General features: G+C 45.8%; 1 protein-coding gene across 1 annotated transcript; it reads left to right on the top strand.

Moving 5' to 3' along the window:
• The first annotated feature begins 1,183 nt into the window (after positions 1–1,183).
• Positions 1,184–15,544, top strand: KCNV2 (potassium voltage-gated channel modifier subfamily V member 2). Its single transcript, XM_004005306.5, has 2 exons — positions 1,184–2,632; positions 14,653–15,544. The coding sequence occupies exons 1-2, from the start codon at positions 1,217–1,219 to the stop codon at positions 14,932–14,934; spliced, it is 1,698 nt and encodes a 565-aa protein (XP_004005355.2). The 5' UTR covers positions 1,184–1,216; the 3' UTR covers positions 14,935–15,544.
• The last annotated feature ends 966 nt before the right edge of the window (positions 15,545–16,510 follow it).

Raw genomic sequence — 16,510 nt, forward strand, 5'->3', positions numbered from 1 at the left:
GTGGAAACAGTGGCTGACTTTATTTTCCTGGGCTCCAAAATCACTGCAGATGGTGATTGCAGCCATGAAATTAAAAGACGCTTGCTCCTTGGAAGGAAAGTTATGACCAACCTAGATAGCATATTCAAAAGCAGAGACATTACTTTGTCAACAAAGGTCTGTCTAGTCAAGGCTATGGTTTTTCCAGTAGTCATGTGTGGATGTGAGATTTGGACTATAAGGAAAGCTGAGCACCGAAGAATTGTTGCTTTTGAACTGTGGTGTTGGAGAAGACTCTTGAGAGTCCCTTGGACTGCAAGGAGATCCAACCAGTCCATTCTAAAGAAGATCAGTCCTGGGTGTTCATTTGAAGGACTGATGCTGAAGCTGAAACTCCAATATTTTGGCCACCTGATGTGAAGAGTGGACTCATTGAAAAAGACCCTGATGCTGGGAAAGATTGAGGGCAGGAGGAGAAGGGGACAACAGAGGATGAGACAGTTGGATGGCATCACCGACTCAATGGACATGGGTTTGGGTGGACTCTGGGAGTTGGTGATGGACAGGGAGGTCTGGCATGCTGTGGTTCGTGGGGTCACAAAGAGTCAGACATGACTGAGTGACTGAACTGAACTGATGATCTAAACAAAAGGCAAATGCTGAGAGGAAAAGTAACTTGTCAGGAAGTCCACTTTTTAAGCATTCTATTGTCATTTCTGTCCCTGTTCATGGTGGGTTTACCTAAGACAGAGGCTGCAACTTCAACAGTTGAGTGTCAAGGCACAGGTGTCTACATTCTTTAGCAAATTCCGTTGATGCCATCTCAGCACACCGACACTGCTCGCTTCCTAAGGGCAGGGTTGGAAGACACTTTTATTAGCAATCATCTCTGCCACCTTCTGATTATCTACAGATTTAAGGCCACATAATCATCCCCTGCGTCACAGAGAGGAGGGGGGTGGGTGGAAACTAAGAGTCTCTAAATCCCTCCTAACACTTGCTTCTTCCCTACCAGCAAGATTAGAGCAGTCAACAGCTGCGGGCATATGTGCCCAGAACAGACAGGCTGGACTGGGCTGTCCAGGGCCTGAGGAAGGCCAGTTCTCAGGGCAATGCTGGGGACCCCAGGTCTGTTGGTCCAGGCGTGTCTCTCTGAGACAGCAGAGGGCACGTGACCAACTCCTAGGGGCAGTGAGCAGGCTAGGAGGGCAAAGCCAGGGCTCCCATTCCTCCAGCTATGCTGAAACAGACTGAGAGGAGGCGGTCCTGGGGCTACAGGTCCTGGAATACTACAGAGGGTGAAGACGCGACCCAGGAGACGGGGAGTCAATCCCACCGCAGGAGCATCTGCTCCGTGGGGGGCCGCTCGGGTTCCCAGGCCAGCATCCCACCGTGGACCGAGGGCAACTATAACTACTACATCGAGGAGGATGAGGATGGGGAAGAGGAGGAGGAGCTGTGGAAGGACGAGCCGGCCGAAGAGGAGGACCGACAGCCAGGGGAGGCCGCCACCACCGAGCGAGCGGAAGGCGGCGGCGCCGACACTCCGCTCGTGTCCACCACGCTGAACGTGAACGTGGGCGGCCACAGCTACCACCTGGACTACACGGAGCTGGCCTGCTACCCCAAGACGCGCCTGGGCCGCCTGGCCACGTCCACCAGCCGCAGCCGCCAGCTGGGCTTGTGCGACGATTACGAGGTGCAAACGGACGAATACTTCTTCGACCGCGACCCTGAAGTATTCCAGCTCATCTACAACTTCTACTCGTCCGGGGTGCTGCTGGTGCGCGACGAGCTGTGCCCGCGCAGCTTCCTGGAGGAGCTGGGCTACTGGGGCGTGCGTCTCAAGTACACGCCGCGCTGCTGCCGCATCTGCTTCGAGGAGCGGCGCGACGACCTGAGCGAGCAGCTCAAGATCCAGCGCGAGCTGCGCGCCCAGGCGCAGGCAGAGGAGGCGGAGGAGCTCTTCCAGGACATGCGCTTCTATGGGGCGCAGCGGCGCCGCCTCTGGAACCTGATGGAGAAGCCCTTCTCATCCGTGGCCGCCAAGGCCATTGGGGTGGCCTCCAGCCTCTTCGTGCTCATCTCCGTCGTGGCGCTGGCACTCAACACGGTGGAAGAGATGGAGCAGCAGCCGGAGCGCGGCGAGGGCGGCGGCAACCCGCGGCCCTTTCTGGAGCACGTGGAGACACTCTGCATGGCCTTCTTCACGCTCGAGTTCCTGCTGCGCCTGGCCTCCACGCCCGACCTGCGGCGCTTTGCGCGCAGCGCCCTCAACCTGGTGGACCTGGTGGCCATCCTGCCGCTCTACCTGCAGCTGCTGCTCGAGTGCTTCACCAGCGAGGACCAGCTGCACGTCAAAGGCTCGCCGCGGGAGCACGACCTTGAGACGATGGGCCGCGTGGGCAAGGTGGGCCAGGTACTGCGCGTCATGCGCCTCCTTCGCATCTTCCGCATCCTCAAGCTGGCGCGCCACTCTACAGGTCTGCGCGCCTTTGGCTTCACGCTGCGCCAGTGCTACCAGCAGGTGGGCTGCCTCATGCTCTTCATCACCATGGGCATCCTCACCTTCGCCGCCGCCGTCTACTCCGTGGAACACGACGTGCAGGGGACCAACTTCACCAGCATCCCGCACGCCTGGTGGTGGGCCGCGGTGAGTACCATGGCCCGTGACCTTTTCCTCTCGCTTCCCCAACTTGGCAGAAGCTGCTGCTCTCCTTCCTGAGTGATGCCGCCCTCCTTGCTTTGTTCCATCATCTTTCCCCTGCCTTGCTTAATGGTCACTGCCTTCTCGTTCTCACTGTCCTCAACCAGAAAATATAAAGCAGTAGCAGCAAAACAGGTTGGGTGTTAAAAGGCTCGAAAGACATAGTCCAAGAAGAAAGACGAAGTCCAAGAAGCTTGACATGGTCCTGACGTGATTCTAGGAATCTCCAAAGCTAAATTTAGTTTTAATACCCCTGAGAAGCTGATTTTAAGCAACAGTGATTGTTCACTGATGAAGCCTGACGAACTTCATCATCATCACTCGTGTTATCTGTCACTTACTGAACACCTGTTGTCCTGAATGGTTTATAATGCTTAACTTATTTCAGCATCACAACCATGTGAAGTGGCTAGGATCACTATCTTTCAAAAGGAAAAAAGTGCTTCAAGTGTTGAAGGAAACTGTTGGTGTCTGCAGGGGAGGAAACAAGACTTGGCTGAAGAGTGTCAACCCTCACTGAAATTTCACCAGTTCTAGCTAAATCTGAGCATCTAACTTTGAAACTTGCTCTGGTATCACAAAAATTATTTCTGGGCTTGGCATTATTGCCCCATTTTACAGCTAGAGGAATTAAGGTGCAGAGAAATTGAATGTAGACACATAGATAATAGCAAAGTGAGGATTGAAATGCAAGCCTGCCCAACTGCAAAACCCATGCCCTTTCCCCACCAAAACCCATGCCCTTTCCACACCCCAGCACTGCCCTTCTCAAGCTTGAGTTTTTCTGCATTCCTTGCTTAATTTGAAGTTAGTGCGTGAGTTATTTCTGTCATTATTTTCTTTGGTGTTTGCCTTTTATAATAATTTATGCCAGTTACTCAAATATCTGTTTCTCATGTGCTAGACTAAATCCTTGGAAAAATCCCTGAATTCCTGGAAATGTTGATTGGGTCTTAAGTCAATGAATGAACTGACATATGTGCATAGGAAGGGGCTTTCTTGGTGGCTCAGTGGTAAATAATCCACCTATAACGTAGGAGCCATAGAAGATGCAGGTTCCATCCCTGGGTCAGGAAGATCTCCTAGAGATGAACATGGCAACACACTCCGGTATTCTTGCTGGAGAAGTCAACGGACAGAGGAGCCTGGTGGGCTATAGTCCATAGGGTTGCAAAGAGTGGGGCATGACTAAAGCGATTTAGCACCCACACACGCCACGTGCACACATAGGAAAGAACTAGGTGTATGCTTTCCTTATTTTTTAATTAGCTTGTTTGTAATGCTTTTAAAGACAATAAGCAAATATAACCAGTTTTGGCTGTGTTAGAAAATAGATACTTTTGACATTAATATTGGATATGTTATAACCCACAGTCTGGTGTAAAATTCTGATGTGAACCTACTCAGGGCTCCTACTAATAGTGTAGCATAGTAAGATGGAAAATTGAGGTTTAGGTTCCAGTCACAGATCTGCTAAGAATTAACTGATCCTGCATAGTGTGTGGCCCTTTCATCAACTGTGAAACCTCGCCCCCTTTCTCCCTGGCCTCAGTCTTCTCATCTCTAAGAGGAAAGGGTGTAGAGCTCTACAGTTCAGTGAGTCTCACTTCCCTGAAAAGCAGAGCACTCACATGTACAACAGGGTTTGTGAGCTTTCCTTGGTAACAGGATGATGTTCGGCTCTTCCAAATAAGCATTTGAGCCAAATGCTGCTCCTCTGATCATATTCCAAATGATGAAAGGTCATCCCCATAGTAGATAGCCATGTGTACAGATGGAACTAACGGAGCATGATTTATCCATTATTGGATAAATAATGGATTCATCTTATTAAATAAATAAATTTTTTATTTATAAAAAAATTGTTTATAAATTTTGGCCGATGCCTTGGCCAAACACATGCATTAGCAAACAACATTGATGTTAGAGATGAGTAAAGCAAGGAGGGAAAAAAGAAAATCCACAGGCTGATAACATAAAACCAAGTTGTAGAAAGTCAAGTTTTCATTCAGCCAAATATCTTAGAAGGCTAGTGTTTGTAAGCTGGACTTAGTGGACTCTTTGATACTGTATTTTTAATGCACAAAAGGTTTTTTCTTTTACCTTTTGTATATTAAAATTTATAATGAGAAGTCTGTCGCTAATGAGTTTCCTCTTTAAAAAATTTTCCTGAAGTGAATGCCTAATAATCTCCTTTAATGTCTTGATCTGTTTGATATATAATACTTAAAATATTTTCAACTTATCCCCCTTTTTATATTAACTAAAAGCTGATATTTTCAAAGATTGGTAATTTGGTAATTTCAAAGTGGGTATTTTCTATCGATTTGACAATAAAAATTGAATTATCATTCAGTTTCTATCTGTAACAAAGTTTACCAATTATTACTTTTACCAGTGTGATTTTTCTTTTGTTATCTCTATAAGGCATGGTTTTCATAGGCCAGAATTTGCACATGTCAACTTGCCATTTAACCAACCTTAACCTTTGCCAATGGCATTCATCCATTTTGTTCTCTAAGAATTAGTTATACTAGTAAAAATCATTATGAATTAGACAAAAGACTGATTGCCTGTATTTGTTTCTGAACTAACCTATGAAAACAATGAGAACAACTCCCCTTGAAGATTCCTCAGGGCCAATATATTGTTAACCCAATTCATCTATATATTTCTGATAACATTGCATATTGTATACTAAGGGCCCTTATTTGCAATAAAACAAAGAGAAAAGAAGATGCAAAGTAAAAAGATACATAAGATTAGGACCAAATCTTCATGTAACCCTCAAAAATCCATTTTCATTCACTGAGCAAGATTTTTTTTTTCCCTCATGGAGTTTGCATCCTAATGGAGAGAGATAATAAATTATTTCAGATGTCAGTGTGTTTTTATAGGATAGAGAGTGATCTGGGTGGTAGAATCTACCTTTGATATAATAGTGGAATAGTCAGAGAAACCTTCCTGGAAAAGAGGACATTTATTAAAATTTGAGTGGTGAGCAAGCTGTGAGTACTGAGCCCCCGGGGCCTAGAATCAGCAAGGTGCCACAACTACTGAAGCCCATGAGCCTAGAGCCTGTGCTCTCCCACAGGAGAGTCACCGCAGTGAGAAACCCGTGCACTGCAGCTAGAAAGGAGCCCCCGCTCTCCGCAACTAGAGAAAGCACTCACGCAGCAACAAAGATCCAGCACAAACAAAAATAAATACATAAATATAACAGTGTGCACATGTATTAAAAAAAAAAAAGAGAGAGCTTGACTGGTGAGAAGCAGCTCATCTAAACAGGCATGACCGAGCAGACAGGAGAATCTGAGAAGCAGAATCCTAATGTATGATTATGATATCATACATCTCGTAACTTAAGGAATTTTGAGCACACACCCATGATAACTGTGTAGTTATTCGTAAGTTATAAGCTATTTGTTGCTGTAATAATGATGCATTACAAACCACCCCAAAATTCTGTGGCTTAAAATGTCCAGCATCTTTTTGGCTCATGAGTTTGCAAGTCAGCAACTCGGGCTGGTTTCAACCACAGGATTCTTGTCGTTTGGACTGGTGTCAGCCACTCATGTCCCAGTCTGACGGTCAGCTGCTGACATCTGGGATGAAGAGGGCCACTACGTCTTTCCTCATCCAGGCAGCATGTATCCATGGCTGTGGCAAAGGGCGAGAGAGAGAGTGTGCAAGCCCAATCATGCAAACCCTGATAAGCTTTTGCTCTTGTCACACGCTCAACACATTGGCCAAAGTAAGACACAAAGCCAAACTCCGAGTCAAAGGGCAGAGCAAATTAGCCCACTCACTGTAGGAAAGCACCACAGAGTTGTATGGCAGAGAACCTGGATACAGGAAGACATAGAGTCTTGTAATATAATCAACCTACTGCATTAAGGTATTACTTCTCAAATACATTGTATAGTTCAGAAAACATACACTCCCACATTGAAAATCTAAAGATGAAGTAAAGAAAAATAGTACTGATATTTGCTTGCCCGCTGCAGTGCTGGAGCCTCTGTGGTATATTCACCCACATTAGGAACGGGTTCTCTCATCCCTCCTTACATGCGTTTTTAGTGCTCTCGGACAACCCAGCATCTGACTTGTTTTTAATAATCTCCTCTGTCTCTATGCCAAGGATCCTGCAACTTTCCTCAGTAATTCAACTCAGGGTTTTTAAGAGAAGCATGGCAATTTTCATTATTGTGGATTCTCCTATAGCTGCAGAACAAATCCCTCATGGACACTCATGTCTGGAGATGCTCATGCAGTAGCTCATCTGTCAAATGTCGGTTATTTGTAAGCATAATGTTATAGGAAACATATGTAAAGTACGAGCCCGTATGCTATCCACAGTAAATAGAAGCTACCATATCCGACCAGTTGATAGTCTTTATCACATGGAAACAATCATCTTGGCTTCCAGATTCATTTAGGGGAAAATAAAACAGAAGTGATTCTTTCTCTCCTGGGGAAAAGAGAGAGACAATGAGATGCACAAGAGGGTCAGCTGTTCAATCCTGGGAGAGCTTCTGAGCATGCAGATAAACAGGCTCAGGCCTGGAGGAGCTCCAGCCGTGTGGAGGCTCCCTGGGTTGCCTGGGTGTGGGAAATGCATGGCGCAGCTTAACAAGCACAGTTAGCTCTGTGATCAAGCTGTAAGCATCGGCCTCGGTTGCAGCTGTGTTTCTGAGGAGAAAAGCAACAACGGGACGGTTGAACAGACCGTTTCCTTCTGAGCTTGGCAGAGCAAGTTAAAGCTGCGGAAACCAGATAGGAAATTATATCTTAAACTCATGTCTTTAAAAACTAACAAAATCTCTTAAAAAAAGAAAATTTATCTCTGGCTGAGGCATCACAAAATTGTGGCCCATAGACTTTGTTCTTGCTTCCGTTTTCCTCAAGCATGTTATCATTTCTTTGCAAATAGGTGGCTCTTACAGGATCACTGAGATTCATTTTATTCTTGTCACCTGCTTGCTTGGAGAAGGCCCATTTGAAAGGTGAATCAGGAAAACAGAAAACAAAACCAGGGTATTTTAAACAGAGGGCATTTGATACAGGGAGATTGATACATAGGCTGGAAGAGCAAAAGGGCGAAAATGAAAGATTCATAAGTATAGGAAACAATATTGGCCCCAGAATTAGGGGAGTAAATAGGAGAGGATAGAGTTACTGGAGAAGGCAATGGCACCCCACTCCAGTACCCTTGCCTGGAAAATCCCATGGATGGAGGAGCCTGGTGGGCTGCAGTCCATGGGGTTGCTAAGAGTTGGACACAACTGAGCAACTTCACTTTCACTTTTCACTTTCATGCATTGGAGAAGGAAATGGCAACCCACTCCAGTGTTCTTGCCTGGAGAATCCCAGGGACAGGGGAGCCTGGTGGGCTGCCATCTATGGGGTCGCACAGAGTCGGACACGACTGAAGCGACTCAGCAGCAGCAGGAGTCGCTATGGCTGTGGCCGATGACAGGACACCCAAGATGGCACCACGAGGCTGGTGCTGGGTTTGCTGAGAGAGGCCTGAGCCGTGGCTCTCTGTCATTGTTGAGGGATGATGACAGAAACCAGATGCAGCAAGAGAGACCCTCGCTTCCTCATTCCATCTTCCAGGCTCCCAACAGGGTCTCTCATTGGCAGAACCTCACCACAAGACAGCAGGCAAGGGAACCTGGAAAATGTGGTTTGCGTCCTTCCAGTTGCTGAATTACAGAAAAGCACCCAGAAGGGAATGGGGCTTGAGGCGGAGAAATAAGGAGTAAAGGTTTGGCACAGAAGGCACTGAAGTTCTCCTGGCTCCTTCAGAAATAGCACAGGAGCCATCAACTGGGCAAAGGCTCTTAGGCACCCTGGGGATTTTTGGTCTGGTGGACTCCTGATTTTGAGGTGGTCGCCTTTTAGCTCTGTAAGCTCTCCCTGTTGGCCAATATAACTCGAGTGGGACATGACAGAATTGTAGAGGATAGGGAGAAGTGCCAAGTAAGCTGAGAATGTGAAGGCATCATCATTCTTGTATGCCTTTCTAGGGACCGAGTCCAAACTGGCCTTAGCTTCTAGACAGCCTCCCCCTTATGGTACAATTCATGCACATCTCAGAACTTTCATACACACACGAGACTGGTTGTGCTCTTCAAGGAGATTACCCATGACCTCATTCTAACAGGGCTTCCACTGATCAAAACATTTTTTGAATTCCACTGAGGAATTGTTCCACTGAGCATGTGTCAAAACATCTGCGACATGTCCACTTACTTCTTCATAGTGGGGTTAAATCTTTCCCTTTATGAGGCTGGATTTAATGTTTTTAAATAGTCAAGACCCTTGATTTTAAGACCAGCCCTAAGGTTAATCCTCAAGGCGGATAAGAACACTTGTTTCAAGATCATACCACTGAATTCTCTGTATAGATTATAATCCCAAGAAGGAATTCCTAAAATATTTCTAGTAGCCACAGCCGCATGAGTAGGCTAAGTATAGTTTTTGAAGCTAAATTCGTTAAAGGACAACATGAAGTATGCAATAATCTGAGCCAGAAAACATTAGTCTTGACTACCTCAAATTCTTTGGGAATTAAGAGGAATTAATTCTTTGGCAAATCAGTTTTGTTCCTTGAAATCATTATTCCTGGATGTAGGGATTACTGGGTGCTAAGACATAATCTTGGAGTAGGAAACGGCAACCCACTCTAGCAATCTTGCTTGGAAAATTCCATAGACAGAGGAGCCTGGTGGGCTATAGCCCATGGGGTCACAAAGAGTCAGCCACAACTGAGTGACTGAATACAAGATGTAATTTATGACGAGGTCACTATGAAGGAACTGAACATTTCTTGCTGAAGGAGAAGTTCAAGTATAGTTATTCTAAAGTTTCAGAGACAAATGGGATGCTTGTCCTCCTTGTAACATTTAGCAGGTCAGGATTTGCTGCCCAGTGGGTAAGCTGCTAGGGAAAGGCTACATTCTGGCTTTGGGAACCCAAGAGCTAGGAAAAATATGTTAAGTTTTCAACAGAATGGTAGAGTGGCTGAGCCAGTCAATTTTTTCAGTGTATTAAGACGGATGGTGGAAATTTCGGTCACATGTCCAAACCCAAATCCTGCTAATGAGAGAACTTGCTCTGTGAGGTCACTGGAGTCACTCTGGGACCTTCCATTTTTAATGCTCTCTCAGGGAGAAATGGTTTGGTCTGTGGAATGTAGAGAAGAAGTTGCCATAAGCCAAGGAATCCTGGGTTCCTCTGGAGCCAAGAAGCAAGAACCAGATCACCGGTTAAGTCAGATTATCCCCCAAACAGGCAGTGCATAAATTAGCTCTGAATTTTGAGCGAACTCTTCAGAATCAGTCATACAGTCTCCTAGCAGAAGAGATCTCTTGTCTAAAAATAGAGATCCAAGACATACAAAAATATTTAGACCATATTATGCACATCAAATATTGAATCTTTCTTCAGCCAATTCTCTTTGCTTCTGACTTTTCGCTCAAAGTTCAGCCAAGAAAAATTAAAAAAGAAAGAAGTTGGGGTTGGGAGAGAATCAAAGCCAACTGTGGGGACTGAGCAAAGGTTTAAATTAGGCACTTTGTCTCAGTTATTTTCCTTCCTGTGTATCCTCATGTTTCCAACCCCCCCACCCCTTCCAGTCCTGGATCCTTGAGGGGCTGGTTTAGATCAAAGTCTCTGCTTTGGCCTTTCATGGGTGCTTCCTGATCTGAACTACCCCTTCCTGTCACTCACCCTTTCATCCAGACTCCAGCTAAGTTGACTGACTAAACACAAAGAGGTGTGAGTTAACAGGGTTAGTGACATATGGAAGCTGTTCACACACCTGGATAGAGAGCGGATGCAGTTTTTTTTAACTTTTTATTTTATATTGGCTTGCAGCTGATTAACAATGTTGCGATCATTTCAGGTGCACACCAGAGGGACTCAGCCATAGGTATCCATGCATCCATTCTCCCCTCCCCTTAGGCTGCCACATAATACTAAGCAGAGTACCATGTGCTGTGCTATAGGTCCTTGCTGGTTACCCATTTTAAGTATAGCAGTGTGTACACATCCATCTCAAACTCCCTAACTATTCAGGTTCGTTTATGTTCTGCGAGGCCAATGACAAGAAACACACACACAACGCAAACTTTTCTTTTTTACGATTAGCCCATGATCTTACTTTATCACTGTCTCTCATCACCCTTTAACCAGAAGGTAGGCAGAGGAGATTCTCTACTGGAGACGTGGTGTCCCATCCAGTCTCCCCCAGCAGCATTCAGCATGAGTCTCTTCCCCAGGCTAACATTATCCCTGATATCCCAGTGCCAGACTCCTCCAGGTGGCGCTGGTGGTGAAGAACCTGTCCGTCAGGGCAGGAGATGTAAGAGACGCGGGTTCAATCCCTGAGTGGGGAAGAGCCCCTGGAGAAAGGAATGGCAACCCACTCCAGTATTCTTGCCTGGAAAATTCCATGGACAGAGGAGCGTGGCGGGCTACAGTCCATGGGGTCACAGAAGAGTCAGACACAACTGAAGTGACTCAGCAGCCACTCCTTTAATTCCCTAACAACCCTGAGAGGTGCACACTATGATTCTCTCCACATTTCAAAAGTAGAAACTGAGGTAGAGAGCATTCAGGCCACTTACCCCAATCCCACAGCTGTGGCCCAGGGCTACACCTGCTTCCTAACCTAGTCTACACCCTCCTGCCTCTCTTAGATGCAGGCTTGAATTTTCCCACTAGGGGAGGAGCATCCCCGGACCCCCCACCCCCTCCAATACACACACATCCTCTGCAGGTCTCTCTCTGGAGATGGAGTAGTGAGAGGTGGCGTGTCACCTGTCCCAAGAGGAGTTGCAACCTCCCGCTTTGATGCGCTGCATGAAGCTCTGGTTCTTGTCAGGGCCACCAGATTTGCCCAGCTGGCCTACTTGTCCATTTCATTCTAACTCATCAATCACACTTTAAATTCAAACTGACCCTTACGTCATCGAAACAAAAAGGTTTACATTTCTAAGCTAGAGGCTGTCTCTGTACAGACCCATAGGGTGACCAGATCTGTGCATTTATAACCGTATGCTGGAAAATTGTGCAACAACACAAATCGATGAAGCTGACACTGCCCCCTAGAGTTGTGCGAGGCAGTCTTTTCAACTGTAATCAACAGCCCTGCCTAAAAGACTTCCAGTAATTCTGCCAAGAGTCTGGGGACTAACGGGAGTCTCAGTATATGAGGCATAAAAAACAGGCCCCGAGAGATTTTCCTGGGCTTTCTCTCGCTACACTAACTGATAACTAGTCCCGTGGGTATCTGCATGTTAAAACAGAAGCTTGTTAACCTAAATACATCTCTAATTAGTGGAATTTAAAGCAGTGACAAGTGTGATGGGAAGGATTTCATGCAGGGTGAACATATTTGTGGTCAGTGATGTCTTACAAAAGTCCCTTCGAAGAATAATGAGTATGTTTCTCCAGACATTGGCAATTAAAGCACCTTGAAGATAAAATATCTCATTCGAACTGCCTAATAGCTCTGAGAAGTATGAGTTCAGTTCAGTCGATCAGTCGTGTCCAGCTCTTTGTGACCCCATGAACTGCCGCACAGCAGGCCTCCCTGTCCATCACCAACTCCCAGAGTTTACCCAAACCCATGTCCATTGAGTCGGTGATGCCATCTAACCATCTCATCCTCTGTTGTCCCCTTCTCCTCCTGCCTTTGATCTTTCCCAGCATCAGAGTCTTTTCCAATGAGTCAGCTCTTCACATCAAGTGGCCAAAGTATTGGAGTTTCAGCTTCAATATCAGTCCTTCCAATGAACACCCAGGACTGATCTCCTTTAGGATAGACTGGTTGGGTCTCCTTGCAGTCCAAGGGACTCTCAAGAGTCTTCTCCAACACCACAGTTCAAAAGCATCAATTCTTCACTGCTCGATTTTCTTTATAGTCCAACTCTCACATCGATACATGACCACTGGAAAAACCATAGCCTTGACTAGATGGACCTTTGTTGACAAAGTAAAATCTCTGCTTTTTAATATGCTGTATGAGAAGTATGAAAGTTGCCCCTATTTTAAGGATGAGAAGAGGACAACAGAGGAGGCTGATTTTAATGTCTTTTGTGTACCTGATAGTATGAAGCACTTTATAATCTTTTTTTACCTGAACTTTAAACTTTTTATTTTGTATTAGGGTATGAAGTAAAGTGTTAGTCAGTCATGCCCAACTCTTTGCAACCCCATGGACTGTAGCCTACCAGGCTCCTCTGTCCATGGAATTCTCCAGGCAAGAAAACTGGAGTGGGTAGCCATGCCTTTCTCCAGGGGATCTTCCTGACCCAGAGATGGAACCTGGGTCTCCCACACTGAAGACTGATTCTTTACCATCTGAGCTACCAGGGAAGCCTGTGTTGGGGTGTAGTCAATTAGCAAGGTTGTGGTAATTTCAGGTGAAAGTGAAGAGATTCAACCATGCATATACATATAATCATTTTTTTATGTAGCCTTCATGAGAACCCTGAGACTTAGTTATTATCCTCCTGTTTTATTTTTTAAATTATTTTTAAAATTTTAATTGGAGTATAATTGCTTTATAATGTTGTGTTGGTTTCAGCTGCACAACTCCATGAATCAGCCATAACTATACACATATTCCCTCCCTCTTCAGTATCCCTCCCGCCCATCCCCCACCCCACCCTTCTAGGTCACCACAGAGCACTGAGTTCCCTGTGCTGCACAGCAGGTGCTCATTAGTTCTCCATTTTATACAGTACTCTCGCCTGGAAAATCCCATGGGCGGAGGAGCCTGGTGGGCTGCAGTCCTTGGGGTCGCTAAGAGTCGGACACGACTGAGCAACTTCACTTTGACTTTTCACTTTCATGCATTGCAAAAGGCAATGGCAACCCACTCCAGTGTTCTTGCCCGGAAAATCCCATGGACGGAAAAGCCTGGAAGGCCGCAGTCCATGGGGTCGCAGAGGCTCGGACACGACTGAGCGACTTCACTTTCACTTTTCACTTTCATGCACTGGAGAATGAAATGGTAACCCACTCCAGTGTTCTTGCCTGGAGAATCCCAGGGATGGGGGAGCCTGGTGGGCTGCCCTCTATGGGGTCGCACAGAGTCGGACACGACTGAAGTGACTTAGCAGCAGCAGCAGTGTATATATGTCAACCCCAATTCCTCCCACCTCCTCCCTTCCCCCCTTGGTGTCCATGTGTTTGTTCTCTATGTTTCTGTCTTTATTTCTGCTATACCATTTTCCTAGATTCCACATATATGTGTTAGTATATAATATGATATTTGTTTTTCGTTCTGACTTACTTCAGTCTATGTAACAGCCTCTAGGTTCATCCACATCACTACAATTCACTCAATTTCATTCCTTTCTGAGGTTGAGTACTATTCCATTGTTTATCACTACCATACCTTCTAGCTTCCTGTTTTGGATGCAAGGACCAAGGCTTAGAAATTCTGAATGCTTTGCCCAAGATCACTCAGCTGGGAAGGATCAGAGGAACCTAGGTCTGACTGGTTCTAAGCCCAAGCTCTTTTTAGTACATGTACCATGTAGGCAAGCCCACGGACCCTGTTCTAAATCTGGCCCCAGATGAAAGAGGCAGAGACCTACATTCCTTGAACCTGTTCTACGCTGGGAACTTCATGCGCATGCTCCTCTGTGCCCTTCACAACAACCCTTTAGAGTAGGTATTGCCTCCTCTGTATTGTAAGAACATGTATAAGTGACGGTCAGGATTTAAACCCAAGCCTTTCGGCTCCAAAGCTTGTATTCTTTCCATGACACAAGTCTTGGAGGCAAAATTCCTGGTACCTTCGAAAGCTGGCTCCACGGGGAGCTGTTACACGACCCACAGGCACCTTCAGGGGGATGGAAGACACCTTCCTACCTGGTTCTCCTGCTTTTCCTACGTCTCCCTCTCGATGCTAACAATTCCATTCTACTTTCCCTCCCTCACAGGTGAGCATCTCCACTGTGGGCTATGGAGACATGTACCCCGAGACCCACCTGGGCAGGCTCTTCGCTTTCCTCTGCATTGCTTTTGGAATCATCCTCAATGGAATGCCCATATCCATCCTCTACAACAAATTCTCTGATTACTACAGCAAGCTCAAGGCTTATGAGTACACGGCCATACGGAGGGAGAGGGGGGACGTGGAGTTCTTGCAAAGAGCCAGAAGGAAGATAGCAGAGTGCTTGGCTGGAAGCAATCCACAGGCCACCCCAAGGCTAAATAATTAATATTTCTTAGTACCTGTGGCTGGTTGAAGCCATGACTTCAAGGCTTCATTCCACTTTCCTTTTTTTTTTTTTTTTTATTATAGGATTGACAGTGAAAGGGTATGTGAAGCAGACACACACAAAAGGCATTCAGTTCACAAAGTTCTACCTCTAGAAATGTTCATTTTGGCCCAAACTCAGACTGCCTCCTGCTATTCTTTAGTGATGTCGTGTAAGAGTCTGACCTGCTCAATGACACTGATATTGAAAACTCCTCAAGAGGAGCAGCAGTTCCTTGTATTTCTCTTGTAGCTTCTTGTGGCTTTTCAGCAAATACTTTTGGACTTGAGCTGACTTGAATTTCCTGGTTGAAATTAAAAAAAGAAAAAACCACATTCCTAATTGTCTTGAGAGAGGAGTGTTGCAGCAGGAACGTTTAGACCAACCTCAGTCAGAAATCCAGGTCTCCCAGCTGTTCGATTTGGGACAAGTTACTTTTAACTGTCAGAGCCTCAGTTTCAACTTTAAATTATACTTTAAAAGGAAAGCTTTCCTTACAATATCAGCATGGGGATTAGAGATGATCCTTATAAATGTTCAATAAATGGTAGCTGTTAAAATTGTTAGAGCAGGTATTGTGTGGTCAGTTCTTGACTGGTGATTCTCATTCAAGGGAGATTTTGACAACTTCTCCGCACCCCTTGCCCTAGTACATTTGGCAAAGTCTAGAGATGGTTTTGACTGTCAACACTGTGACAGAAGATTAGAGGAGCTACTGGCACTAGTAGGTAGAGACCTGAGTTACTGCTCAACATGCTCTGGATAACCCTATCACAAAGAATTATCTGTCCCAAAATGTCAGCAGTGCCAAAGTTGAGAATCCTGGGCAAGCTGTAATGTGGGCGCCCCAGACTTGACTTGTGAAACATGCCTGAGGGTGTTAACCCCCTCCCTTGACAGGAGCCCCCACGTGTCCTCACCTCTCAGAGCCTCCTCTCCTTCTTTCCATGAACAGACAAAAGCAAACAGAAAAATCCTCTGCCTTTGGACAACTGTTCTGAGCTAAGCACTGAATGAAGTGAATTAAGTGAGCATGGCCCTCTGTTATGGATGCAATCTGTGGGTCAGAAAACCAATTCCTACAGGTTCTTTCTCTCCCTGTCCCCTTGTCCTTTTAATTCTTTCCTCCCTGCACAGGACTGTTGGCAAGTAAAGTCCTGGGCATTAGAGGCACTTTTGAATGGAACAAAAAGAAATTTCCTCTGTAACAAGGGGCTTGCCATGCTGACCATCAGTTTTGTCCAGGGCATGATCAGACCTCCACTTGTGTTGTAAAAATAAGAGTAACCAAGGGATTTCCCTGGTGGTCCAGTGGTTAAGACTCCGTGCTTCAAATACAGGGGACATGAGTTCAATCCTGGTCAGGGAATTAAGATCCCACATACTACATGGTGTGACCAGAACATTAAAAAAAATTTTTTAAGTTTAAAAAAAAAAGAGTAAACATTTTGTGCATTCTTACACTCACAGGCACTATGGACTGCACTTTAGAATATATAACTCCACTTACTTCTTCATCCATCCCTACATGAAGTGT

The sequence above is a fragment of the Ovis aries genome, chromosome 2 (genome assembly GCF_016772045.2).
Source record: "Ovis aries strain OAR_USU_Benz2616 breed Rambouillet chromosome 2, ARS-UI_Ramb_v3.0, whole genome shotgun sequence".
NCBI lineage: Eukaryota > Metazoa > Chordata > Mammalia > Artiodactyla > Bovidae > Ovis > Ovis aries.